Below are 14,119 nucleotides of genomic sequence, written 5' to 3'. Positions count from 1 at the left end.
GAAAGGAAGAAGATGATTTCTATAATAGCACTTAACATGTAACCTCCCTAAGGTTAGAAGCTTTATTCATTTTTGTCGTGACATCTAATCTCTAGTAGGTGTTCAGTAGATGTTTCTTACTGAAAAATTATGGTAGTACAAAAACTATTTTACAAGTTAAATAATTTCACAGATATGTGACTGTACTTAAAAGTATTTACCAGATGAATCAGCCATTGAAAAACAATTGTAAATGAAGAAAAATGCTTCAAATTCCAGAATTCGTGCAGTCTTTCAGTCATTTGTTTGGAAGTATTATGGCAGCATCTATGTGCTAGTATTTTAACTTCATGATTAAGTCTAATATATCCTCTAAGGCTCTCTCTTCACTGACATGGTTATCAATTTTATTTGTGTTATTTCTTAATGTAGATGCTTGTTTATAATTTTAGAACTCTGCAATATGATGTAGCCATAGGCCCATCTGGTATCTAGGCATGAATGTAGTCCATTGTTTAAAACACTTGGAGAGACTGGGAAAGGAAGGGGTTGCACCAGAAGGACAAGCGATCCAAAGTTTGGGAATCTAGTCAACTGTCATAAACTAGTGTTTTCAATATATTCCTTAAATCAGTATGACTAAGTTCTTTTTTCCACTATCCAGACTATAGACTGGTTTTCATTCTTTTTTTTTTTTTTTTTTTTTTGTGACGGTGTTTCGCTGTTGTTACCCAGGCTGGTGTGCAATGACACGATCTCAGCTCACTGCAACCTCAACTCACTGTAACCTCCACTTGCTGAGTTCAAGTGAGTCTCCCACCTCAGCCTCCCTAGTAGCTGAGATTACAGGCACCCGCCACCACGCCTCGCTGACTTTTTGTTTTTTTAGTGGAGATGGAGTTTCACCATGTTGGCCAAGCTTGTCTAGAATTCCTGACCTCAGTTGATCCGCCCACCTTGACCTCCCAAAGTGCTGGGATTACAGGAGTGAGCCACCGTGCCCAGCTTTCTTGTTGTTCTTATTTTATCTTTGCGGTATATGTGTTCTTAAGCCTGGAATATTTGACATCTTTTGAAGACACTTAGGTTAACCCTCTTGTCTGTGAATTGATTCTTTGGTAAAGCGACTTGATTGGGGGTTGGGGGATGTTAGTTTTTCATCCTTGTAAGATAAACTTCTTATACATATTGTTCAGAGTGGTAGAAGAGGGGTGAACAGAAAGATATTGCTTGCTTATTTCTACTTCTTAGGCTGCAGACTCAGATTGAGTTCTAGGGAAAAGAAGAAAGAAAGAGAATAAACAGATATTTCTGAAAGAAGTAATAAAGTAAAAATAACTTCACTGGCTTGATTTTAGGTGCATGTGTTCGCACAGTTACCCCTCTATACACCTGTGCTGAGTCAGGTTGCCCAGCAGTTTATTCCCAAGTAGAAGTCATCTAGGAACCATAAAACCCTACATTATATTATTTCTCTCAGAGGCCCATAGCCCAAAATTCCTTTGTGTTTTTTGTGGCTTGTTTTAATTCTCTTTCTTTCAGTTTTAGGACTACTTGAGAATTCTGGTGTGATCGGAAGGGGAATGGTTTCCCAGACTATTTTAAAGGGAGGTCAGATATTTGCCCCAAAGTGACTTATTGGTTCTTTCTGCCAAGCGTTTCTGATGGGACCTCTCTTTATAAACATAAGCCATTCACCATAACTCTGTTAATCTCATAAACCTTATGGTCTCAACCTAAGTCTTCATCTATGAGTTGAAAATGCTGAACTTTCAGGAGCCTGTAATAATTAAGTATGCAAGATTTTAAAATACCATCACATGGCTGATTTTTTGTATTTGGTACTTACATATAGATAGTGCGTTCATATCCAGGAGCAAGTAACATGACAAACAGATCATTCAGATAACATATACAGATAAGAGTATGACTTTAAAGCAGGTTTTCTCAACCTCAGCACTATTGACATTTTAGATGAGATAATTCTTGGTTGTATGATGGGCCTGTCCTGTGTGTTGTAGACATTTAGCAGCAGCCCTGGCTTTTACCCACTTGATGCCAGTAACTCCCTTCTCCACTGTGACAACCAAGAATGTTTGATTCTGATGTGTTAACGTTAGGGGCAGTGTTCCCAGTAGAGAACCACTGTTCTAGAACAGTGCTTCTGAAACCTGCCTGCACATTAAAATTACCGGGGAAATTAAATACAAAAACAAACCCAAAGGGCCCAGACCCCACCTTACACCCATAGATTTGATTGTGAAGTAGGACCTTGATCTCTATGTTATATTTGTAGTGTTTTGGTCGTTTTTAAGCAGATTCTAATGAGCAGCCAGGTTTGAGAAGCACCCCTGTGGAGAACACCATTTTGGGACCTAGACTTCTTGAGTAGTTTTGATTGTCCAGTGTTGAAATTTCAGGTAAATTACTTGAGTTTTTTGGATTTTATTTTCTTCAGTTAGAAAATTAAAGAGATGGACTAGATCATTTCTGAATTTGTTAATTTAGAAAAAAATCCCACCTTGTTTTTATAGCCTTTTGCATAAATTCTCTAACTACATCGCTTTTACTGACAGGAAGATCTTTGTTTTATCCACTATCCGACCTCAAGTCCTTCATGTTTTCCTCCACTTTTGTCTCTGTCTTCTTTTTGTCCTTTTCCTTAATAACGCTTTAATAAACTACATTAGTAGATGCTAATTGTACCTGACTATAAAGATAATCATTCACTTTATATGTTACATCAAAACCAAAAACCCTGTTAGAGCGCTCCAGGAGGGTTAGATATAGTATTGCAGAGCCTTTATTAGTTCAGTAAATATTTGAGTGCATACAAACAAAGTGGACCTTATCTCATGAGACATAATTACCACCAAGGGCAGTGATTTTCAAACTTTGTTGCTATTATGTAGAGGTTTTTCCCATGTCTAAAGTATCATTGTGTTTGGAGAAGCACATTCCTCTGGGGAAAATGGTTACAACCCAGAGTCTATAGAAAAGACCTATAGTGTTATAGAGTATAATTAGATCCTAAAGTCATTGTTACTCCTGTCCCTCCAAATTATGGCAGACCAATGATAATGGCTTCCATTTATTGAGTGCTTATTGTGAGCAAGTAAGCACAATAACTGTATAAAGTATAGTAATGATTAAAATAATTATCAGAAGCTGATTAGAAAAATTTAGGTATCCTGCCCAGAGTCGTGTGGTCAGTCTAGTGAAATTGGCCAACTTGGAATTTGAACCCAGGTCATTTGACTGCAGAGTATGAGCGTTGAACTACTGTGCGACACTGCTTTCCACATAAAGGAGTTCCACTGCCCTTAATATAATCCTGATCTTACCTAGATAAATTACCTTTCTGATTCAGATAGATCTCAGTGTGTTGTTAGGATTAAACTGAGATAATATATGAGAAATGTCCCAGCTCTTTGACTAATACATAGTAATAGTCTCTCAATAATATGTTTCCCAAATATTTATTGTTCTTAAGTGTACCCAAATCTCTTTAGTTTTAGTTTTTGTCCTTAAGCTTTGGTTAGAATTAAATTACTTTCTGATATCTCCTCCTGTTATCTGATGGTTGCTAGTCTTTTTCCACCAGGGATCAGAGAGATAATTATGCCCTAAAAAAAAAAAAAAAAGAAAGAAAGAAATCACTGTTTTCTCATTTCTCCTAAAGTTGGTACAGATTAAACATCCCTAATCAAAAACTCTGAGAGGCTCCAAAATCAGAAATGATTTGAGCACTGACATGATGCTACAAGTGAAAAATTCCACACATAAGTACTGAACACAAACTTTGTTTCATGCACAAAATTATTAAACTATTATATAAAATAAGCTTCATGTGTGTAAGATGTATATGAAATTTAAATGAATTTCATATTTAGACTTGGGTCCTGTCCCAGTGGGATATCATCTCATTATGTATATGCAAATATTCTAAAATTTAAAAAAATCTGAAATCTGAAACAGTTCTGGTCCCAAGCAATTCAGATAAGGTATACTCAACCTGTAGTACTATTCTGTCTATCTATAGATAATACTATTCTAGATGCATAGGAGAGAAGTAAATTTGTTACATACAGTGGATACCTCAGGGCATTAAGGCTTCATTCTTTCTTAAAATCTTCATTGAAAAGGTTACAGAATACATCAGGTAGCTCTGCTGTAAAATTTTAGACCAGATAATTTGAAATATTAATTTATTACTATTAGTCATATGAATTGTTAGATTATGGAAGTGATATAACAGTACTCAAGCTATACTAGAGACTGCTTCTCAACATGAAAAGAATTATATATAACAGATTCTTTGTGTTCAGAGCAATCAGTAAGATACTGATTTTTATATGAAAGCACAGGTTTAGATTTCCAATTTATAGTGTACAGTCTTAGAGGGGGGAAGGTTTTGCTCTATAGTTTTTCATTCCACCAAAGAGTGCTCCTCTCTGGGAAAATAGACTGTAAGTACATTTGTATTTTTTTTTTAAATGTTTCGTATTTCTCAAAACTTATTATAAATCTTTTCCCAAGGAGTCATATTATTTGTTAACAGCTTTGAATTAAGATACTGTTCTCATATTCCTCCAGAATTTAATATAAGCTGTAAGTATAATTGATCCTGACAAATTAGTGAAAATTGACATTTTCATATATTTCTAAGCCCTGTACTATTTGTACTGATTAGTTGTAGAGAATCCTTTTTTAAATCTACTTTAGCCTTCAGTTTGCTGATATTCTGGCTTTAGTGGGTCATGTTTGTGTCAGTGGGATAGGACTGGTTTCTTAACTCCCAAATGTCCCCTTTTGAAAAATTGAAACAAAGGCTTGACTGATAATATTAAGTTACAAGAATATTATATATACACACACACATATATATATATGCTTTTGTAATGTGGAAGTATTGTTTAAATATTGGAAAATTAGAATGATTTTATTATTTTTCTAGACCAGAAAGACTTCAGACTTAAGTGGTTTGATAGTTAAGATGGAATTTTACATTTTTTTCTTTTAGGTTGACGATTGCATTTTTTGCACTCTCCGGGCTGGATATGTTGGATTCCTTAGATGTGGTGAACAAAGATGATATAATAGAGTGGATTTACTCCCTGCAGGTCCTTCCCACAGAAGACAGTGAGTGAGTTTTTAGCATTTTATTTTTAGTGTGACTAGGTGTACCTGACATAACATGCGTTGGACTAGAAAATCTTAGTACTTACTTGTATACTGTTAACATATTTTATTTATCTGTGATTTCCTTGTAATGCAGCATTGCCATTCTGTTGAAATATAGTACTTAACAAATCTGATCATAATCTCTTAAGAAAACAATTTAGAATTATCTGGAATTTAATAGAGATTCACACTTGTGGCACTGTACTATGCTTTTCCATATTGATGACTGATTGTTGATTATTTATAGTCAGTATTTATTTTTGATTAGTTCTGTGGCATTAACTCTGTTTTTCATTCCCAACAATTCTTGTCTTTTCAGTGAAAAACTCTTTGCCATCAAAAAGTTTTCTTTCAGTTTCCTGGTTGTTTTCCCTCCAGTGTTTCATTAGCATTTTTAATGGTTTCTTAAAGCTCTTATGTATGCTTCAGTCATTTTTATACTTCATAACACTTTAAAATTTTTTATTAATTGAATGAATTCTCAGAGTTCATAAATTACATAATCAACTACAAATATGTACGTTTTATAAACTGTATTACTCTGTTAAGCATAAAATATCTAAGATAGATATAACTTATACATGTTATATATTCTAACCTTAAAGACATCAAACGAATAAACTCCTAGAACATCATGCTCTTTTTTTTTTTTGAAGTGGTCACCACTTACCTGTCTTTAAAGAGTTAGCATTTTGTGGTTCACTGGTTGGAGTAATCATATGTAAATCTCATCCAGTGAACTTTGGAGAAATCATAAGCTAAAACTTTACTTAGAAAGAAAGATTTTCTCTATTTTACAGATGATCTTGAACATAGTTTGTGGCTATTTTATTCTTGAAGTTCATAGTGTCTGTTTTTATATAATTTTTTAATCTATGCCTGTTTACAAAGTCTTATTAAAAATTGATTAAGCATTTTGAACTAGGTCTATCAGAATTAAATATATAAATACCTAATCACTTTTTTTTACCAGCTCCATGAAAAGCATATATAAGAGTTTGGTCAATAGTTACAGATCTACCATGTTGACGAGTAGGATTTATTGAACTTTCTGCTAAGAGTTCTTCTCTTCTAAATCTGTAGAGAAGGGCTGTGATAAGTTGCAAGATATGGTCCTCATTTTCCAGGAGCATGTGGCTGAGGCCACGTCTTAGTCCTGGTCACTTGCAAAATAGAAGTCTTTTGTTGTTTTCCCTTTTTTCCAGGATGTTTTTTAATAATTTAAGGGAAAGTCTGGGATTTTTAAACAGTTAATTATTAGACTGATGTATGGTAGAATTATTACAGATTGTGCTTGGTATTTTTTTTTTTAATTATAAGTACATGCCTGGTTTTTAAAGAAATGTATCTTCCATGGTACAAATAGGAAATTATATACACACTATGGCACATAGGAAAGCTCTGTTCTTGCTGAAATATATTTTTATGTTATTTTTTAATTAAAAATTTACTGAAACTCATACTCCTGAAATAAAATAGCTATCGTCTTTATAGAAAAGGATGAACCATAACATTTAATGAGAGAACTCAAGATGTAGGTTATAGTTTCCAGACTATTGGTCACTTACTCACCATGCTTCCTACTTTCTGTCTTTTCTTCTGTTTCCCCCGACTTTTAAGGACTATTTGGTGGCTCCATGATTGAGCAATTTTTTGGTCTGTTCTTTAATAAGTGTTTACTTCCCCCCATCATTTTATTAGTGAAATGAGTTTTTAATAACACTATTATCTCTCTGTTGTTCTAAAAAGCTACATACTTCTCATTATTTAATCTTGTGTTGTGAGAGATTTGCTGTTATCTGGAGTTTCATGTTATCCGTAATAATTTTGTTTGTTATGTAATCACCAGAATGGCTAAAAATGAAAAAGGTGGAAAATAACAAGTGTTCACAAAAATGTGGCAAACTGGAACTCTCATTCACTGCTAAAGGAGTTTTACACCTGCTTTGAAAACTATTTAGTTAAATTTGCTAAAGCTGAACATGTGTATGTTCTACGACTCAACAGTTCTAGTGTATACCCAGCAGAAATTAAAACATGTTCCCCAAAACATATGTTCTAGGATGTTTATAGCAGTATTTTTTATAAGAGCCTAGAACTAGTAATTATATAGACTACCCATCTTCAGTATAATGGATAAAGGATATATTAGCATATTTACACCATGGAAAATGATACAGTAATGGGAATGAACAGTCTACAACTACGTTCACTTCTTTGAGTGTCACAAGCATGTTTTTGAGAGAAAGAAGTACATTCTATATTGTTCCATTTTTACAAAATACAAAAATAGCTAAAACCAGTCTGGGCTTTTGGGGAGTACTAGAAGGAAGTGGGAGAGGCTTCTGGAGTGCTAGTCATGTATTTTTTCTTGAGCTGAGCACTGGTTATACAGGTGAGTTTATTTTGCAAAAGTTCATGGAGCTTTTTAATTATGATAGGAGTACTTTTTTATGTTTATTACACTTCAGGGAAAGTTTAAACATTTTTTGGAGGTAGAGTTGCAGCTCACCACCCCTTTTGAGACCCATCAGAATTATCTTTCCTAGTAAACTGTCAACTCCATGGACTTCATTGGCTTGAAACCCGTTGCCAATTTTTTTCTTCAGTCTTTACTGCTTAAAAGTTACTTAAAATGTTTTTGCTTCCACCTGAATTGCAAACTTCTGGAAGGCAGATGAGTGAATGTGTCTTCTATTTCTTTTCCCTCTCAGTGCTTAAATCATTGTTGTGTATCAGTAGTTGTTAGACTGTTGAATCACCTTCCCCTTCTCCAACTTTTTTCTCTTCCTCTTTTATATATTTTCTCATTTAGCCTAGGACCTCGTCTGGCTCCTCAAATATTTTCTAATTCGTAAAGCATTTGCAAACTGATAGAATATGCTTTCTGCAACTCATAGGTCTGTATTTGTCCTACTTTGAGATACCACATAAAATCTAGGCAATTATAATATCTAAAAATGTTAAACAAAACCTGGGGATTATAAAGGAAAAATTTGATAGATTTGACTAAATGAATATTTAAATACTTTATGTAGTAAAAGATAACAAATAAGTGATGAATTTGCGGAAAATTATGGCATGTATAATATTAACATTAACTATTAAGAATTGTTAAAGATTCAGAAGAAAAAGATACATTGTCCTTTAGATAATGACAAAATTTATTGAGTAAGTAGTTAAAAAAAGAAGTACAGATAGTCAATCAATACATAAAAGGATGATTAACCTTACTAGAAATCAGGAAAATTCAATCAAAACAATGTTACGTTATTTTTTTTAACCTAACATGTCAGTTTTGCTAAAAGTTGCCAAGAATATGGGGGAGAGAGTACTTTAATATTCTGTTGGTGGAGGTGAAAATTATTACAGCCTTTTGAAGAGCAGTTTAGCAGTATATATATATATATTTTTGCCCTAACGTATTCTCATGTATGCTGTAATGGGTCGAATAGTGGCCCCATAAAGATATATCCACTCAGAACCTCAGAATTTGACCTTATTTGGAATAGTCTTTGCAGAAGTAATTAAGGATCTTGAGATGAGATCATACTGGATTTAGGGTAAGCCCTAAATTCAATGACTGGTGACCTCATAAGTGAAAGGAGAGGGAGATTTGAGACACAGGGGGAAGGCTGGATGAAGAAAGAGTCAGGAATTAGATTCATCAAGCTAAGGAATGCCAAGAGTCCCACAGCCATCAGAAGCTAGGAGGGAAGCACAAATCGAATCAGATCTTCCCTCAGGGTATCCAGAAAAGCAACACTCCCAACACCTTGACTTTGGACTTTGGACTCCAGAACTGTGAGAGAATAAATTTCTGTTGTTTTGAAACATCAAGTTTGTAGTAATTTGTTGCTGACCTCTGGAAACCAATACATGTGCACAAAAATATATGTAGATTTGGTTTGGGCATTGTTTGTTACAGTAACATATTAGAAGCAAAATAAATGTTCATCAGAAGTGAAAGTTACATAAACTATGGCCCAGTAAAGAATATTATGCAGTAAATAAGGTAGATCTCTATATATATACTGACATGAAACTGTCTATCATATATATTAGATATGAGTTTTAAATTTCTCTTCAAAGAATCAATATGTCAGTATGTTCAGTTCTTTGCCTCCTACTTTTAAACTTAACTTCCTCATAAAGCAACCTTTTTCCATCACCTGCCCCACCCTGACTCATTCCAATTACCTGCTCCTCCCTGACTCATTCTGATTACCTGCTCCACCCTGACTCATTCTGATCTACCCTGACTCCCACCAAACCACTCACCCTGTCTCTCTCTTTAAATTAGCCAATTAGAATTAGTTTAGCCTGTTTGGTCTAACTCTAGCCAATAGGGGAACCACACAGCAGCAGGGGCCACGTGCGTCAGGGATAAGAACCCCTTCCCCTCACTTGTCCAAGTGTGCACTCACCGTTGCTCCATCTGTAAGGGTGTACCCTTCTATAGAAGTAAATCGTCTTGCTGAGAAGAAAAAAGAAAATTCTATATTTGAGTGCTGTTTCTTTTGTGGCACCGAAAGTTTACTTATAATATATATTATTAAATGATAAATTTAAAACATATACAGAGGTGCTTTAACAATCTATGTATGTAAATGTACAGGAAAAACTCAGAAAGGATACATAGAAAATCTTTGTGGAGGGGGAGGTAAGTGGAAACAGGTGGGGGATGGCAAGATAAGATACTTTACTGTTTTTCTATGTATCTGAATTGTTTGAATGTTTGCCATAAGTAAATATGTTTCTGTATTTAAAGCTTTAAACTAGAAAAATACTTAACTTCTCTTCAAAACATACAAAAATAAAAACTAAAAGTTCATAGTTATACATAAATACTGGTATTTTTGCTAATGGAAGAAATAAGGCAGTACATTATTTACTATTTTATAATTTTCAAAGCACTGCCAAATACATAACCAGACAGATTTGTTCTTCACCTAATTGGCCTGTCCCAGAAGAGGAAACTGAGAGGCAAAGTGATTCAAAGACCTGCCTGAAACCTCACACAGATGATAAGAGATAGAATCGGATTGACATCCGGCACTTCTGACTCCAAGTTTCAATGTTGTTTTACTGTTTAAGTATATGGGTCCCTAGTGGAAACAATCATGTTTGGCATATAAGGACATTGTGAATATTTAATTAAAATTAACCCTGACCTCCACTTAACTCCAGGATTATAAAGACCCTAGTGATTTCCTAGTAATAAGTGTATGGTGAGACCACTGGAGGATCGGGTCCTTCTCGTTAACTTCAGGAATGAAGTATTAAGGAAACACAAGGGGTTGGGTTGGGAATTGTGTGTGCCCTTCTTTGAGGGCACAACCAGAGAATTTTAGACTTAGAGTGAGGACTGTTACAGTCCATCATTTTACAAATGAGGATATTAAGGTTCAAAGAGATTAATAATTTGTCCGCAGTAATACAGCTAGTTAATGCTAGAGACAAGATTAGAATACAGTTTTCTAGTCCTTTGGATATTTTATTTATATGTGCTGATTCAGGACAATAGGTGGTCTGTTTACCATGCATGTTTTTCTGTGAGGTACAGATTTTTCTCATGGGAACTCGGAGACTGTCTTACAGCTTTAAAGGAAAATCTAGTATCTGTTCCATAATAGATCCCATAAAGTATTAGGATTAAGTGTTTGGAAACATAGATAAGAAAGTTTAATATTAAAGGGTAAAATGTTTAATGCTTTCATTTTTTTAGTGGATTCTTCAGATTGCTCACTTTAAAAAAATAACATGGGGGAAGTAAGTATGGTTTCATGTGGCTAAGTCAAGCATGTTGCATATTTTAAAAATTATAAGTCATCTGTTTTGGAAATATTATAGATCAAGACATTTTGGCAAAAATAGTTTTATAGTGGTCATTTATATATCTAGCTTTCCCAGGTCAGATGTCTGGTAGACGATTCCACAGACAGACCTTTTCACAGTTCAGCTGCAATTCTGAATTCTCAATTTGCTATCTTGTTGAGGGAAATATTTTTAAGTCTCTAATATCTGTGAAAGAATATCTCCTGTCTGCCTTTTCTTTAATTGGTGTAGGTTCAATTCTAAAACAAATCTGTGAAATTTGGAAAACAGGTATATTTAAAATTTCTTTTTAGCTATAGAATGTTTCATTTACCTTGTCTGGTACTTTCTTGATATCCTTAAGGAGTTGTGTAAGGCATGTCTTCTTATTAGGAAATTATGTTTCTTGAGATTTATGCGAAATTATTTCTCTATCCATAAAATATAAATGTTCATTTTAAAATCAGAAAGTAGCCACATTCCTCACTTGAATTCTGTTTACTTAGGGCAAAAACTTTTAAAATGAGGATTAGAAAGTTAAGAATATGATCTAATCAGTTTTGAAATATATTTAAGAAGCATAATTATCATTAACAGTATGGTGATATTTTGGCCCAAGAGCTGTCCTTTATTATACCTAAATATAATTTTGAATGTAATTTTATATTTCACAATACAGTTTATTACTTTTTATGAAAAACAACTCCCCTGATTAAAATAAACCTCTTTATACTCTCAAACTTTTATATTCCATAAGTTTATAACCATTTTTTAAAGAATATCTAAATGTACTGTCTGTCAGTGCTTGACATAAAGTTGGTTTTATGAGCTTAATAGTAAAACACTAAGTTTTAAAATGAGATATAACTCAGTCATCAGGCAAGAGTCAGCTTAATAAATTTCTTCCCTGTGCAAACGTGCAAATAAATGAATTATTCTTCCTTATAGTTGATAACTTTAAATACATTATATTATCTAATAGCATACCTCCTGCATACTTACACATAAACACACACATAGTACATCCATGTACATATTCCCATTTTTGCTACCTCTCTCATCTACCCAATTTTCATTTTTCTTAAGTAACCTTAATTTTTATGATATAGTGCTATCTAAAGTACTTCTGTTTAACAGCATAAACTAGTTTGACTCTATGGTTCTACAAAAGTGGAGAAATATTTACCAAATCAGTAGTTCTTGACTGTGACTATGTGTCAAACAGGGATTGTTTTTCTTTTTAAATACAGTTTTCCAGGCCCTATCCTCATGTTTTTATGCAGGCATGGGAGGGGAGATGCAAGAGGTATCTCTGTTTTTTCAAAATAGGCAGTTGATTCTGATGGCCAGCCAGACCACACAAAGAATTTTCAGTTTGTTTTGCAACTGTTAAATAGGAACACTAGATGGTGCTGTTTGACAACCTGGAAAGAAATTTATCCTGTACCTAGAGTATGCATTCAGTGATAAATTTCCAATGAATTGTGTGTGTATACGTTCTTCATTATCATGAAAAGGTATGCTTACTAGAATTCTAAAGGAAAGCACAAGAGCAGACAAATATTGACAGAAACCACAAAAGAGTACCTAATAAATTTTTTTAAGTGGTGATTTTTTGATTTTTTTTTTTTGAAATGGAGTATCATTCTGTCGCCCAGGATGGAGTGCAGGGGTGCAATCTTGGCTCACTGCAACCTCCATCTCCCGGGTTCAAGCAATTATTCTGCCTCAGCCTCCCAAGTAGCTGGGACTACAGGCGCACACCACCACACTCGGCTAATTTTAGTACTTTTAGTAGAGATGGGGTTTCTCCATGTTGGTCAGGCTGGTCTCGAACTCCTGACCTCAGGTGATCCACCCACCTCGGCCTCCCAAAGTGCTGGGATGACAGATGTGAGCCACCGCGCCCGGCCTAAGTGGTGAAAAATTTTAAGTGGTGAAAATGTTACCTCCTAATGAGCATCATTTTTTAAAACATTAGGATTTAAGCGTGTGACTGATAACTCAATTTAGTGAATGAGTAATTTTCTTGATTTCTTAGTTACTTTATCTTAGCTTTCCATAAGAAACAGTAAAACCTCTTACTATAGAATAAAGTATACACTTTAAAATAAATAAAGAATAAACTTCTTTATCCAGCTTCGTAGTCCACAGATGATTAAGAAGAGGGCAAGAAATATTACATTGTCTTTTCCCTATACTGTGACTGTGGTGCTTAAGATCCAAACACTTTTTACATGACAGTATACAGTCTTTCTGGAATAAAAGAAAAAAAGAAAAACATTTTTACTTTAAAAAAACTTTCCTTGATAAGTTGCAACAAAAGCTATTAATTTCTTCCTGTTTCATTTTTGATAAAATATAATTAACTGATTTTGAATGGTTACTGTTTATTAAGCCTTGTTTCACTTTGGTAAGTACAATCTAAACATGTCCTTTAACCTTTACAAGAAGCCTGAAATATATTACTTGCAATGTGTTATTGTTACTAGTTCAAAAATGGAGGGAACTGGCTCAGAGAGGTTGTTACTTGCCTGTAGAACTCATTGATAGGAAGAATAGGATCCTGAGTTTGATTCCAAGTGTCCATGCCATAATCTCCTAACCTTATATGGTACTTTTCAGTATCAATATTTCTGCTGCTTTTCAGAAAAGTTATTTATTTAATCAGGCTAAAAACAGAAGTGAGCAAACGGAAATGTCATTTATTGATTTACCTTTAAGAAAATGAATAAATTCATTTATTTCTCTCAGAAGCAGATATTTGATTGAACCACTACTATATGTCTACGTCTGTGTAAAACGCCTGACAGAATTGTTTAAGTTGGTGGGGGACTCAAGAAAGGTGTCCAGTTGCAAGTATAAATTCAGAACTGACAGATGGTATCAGAGCTATCTTCCATCAAAAGTGGAAATGAGATCACATTTTTATGGAGGACTGTTAGCAAATTAGTAACTTGAAAGGATGCCCTTTAAAAAAGACAATCCCAACAACAAAAAGAGAAAAAAAAGATTTAAAAAATTTTTAATCAAATAGGAAAATATGCCTTTTGATACTGCCCCTCATCCAACTAGAGAGGGATTAAAAGAAGTGATGATAAAAGGATAGGCTGGGTGCAGTGGGCTCATGCCTATAATC

The 14,119-nt window shown here is 34.1% G+C and overlaps 1 protein-coding gene across 2 annotated transcripts in view; it reads left to right on the top strand.

The window, feature by feature from the left end:
* PGGT1B (protein geranylgeranyltransferase type I subunit beta) overlaps positions 1-14,119 on the top strand; it is a 52,991-nt gene that overhangs the window by 4,636 nt on the left and 34,236 nt on the right. For both annotated transcript variants that reach the window (XM_025389355.1, XM_025389354.1), the window contains exon 2: positions 5,003-5,121. In XM_025389355.1, the coding sequence (XP_025245140.1) occupies positions 5,003-5,121 (119 nt within the window). The remainder of the gene's footprint in view (positions 1-5,002; positions 5,122-14,119) is intronic.

This window comes from Theropithecus gelada, chromosome 6 (assembly GCF_003255815.1).
Source record: "Theropithecus gelada isolate Dixy chromosome 6, Tgel_1.0, whole genome shotgun sequence".
Taxonomy (NCBI): Eukaryota; Metazoa; Chordata; class Mammalia; order Primates; family Cercopithecidae; genus Theropithecus; species Theropithecus gelada.
The sequence above is the reverse complement of the archived record's forward strand: the minus strand, read 5'-3'. Positions and strand labels throughout refer to the sequence as shown.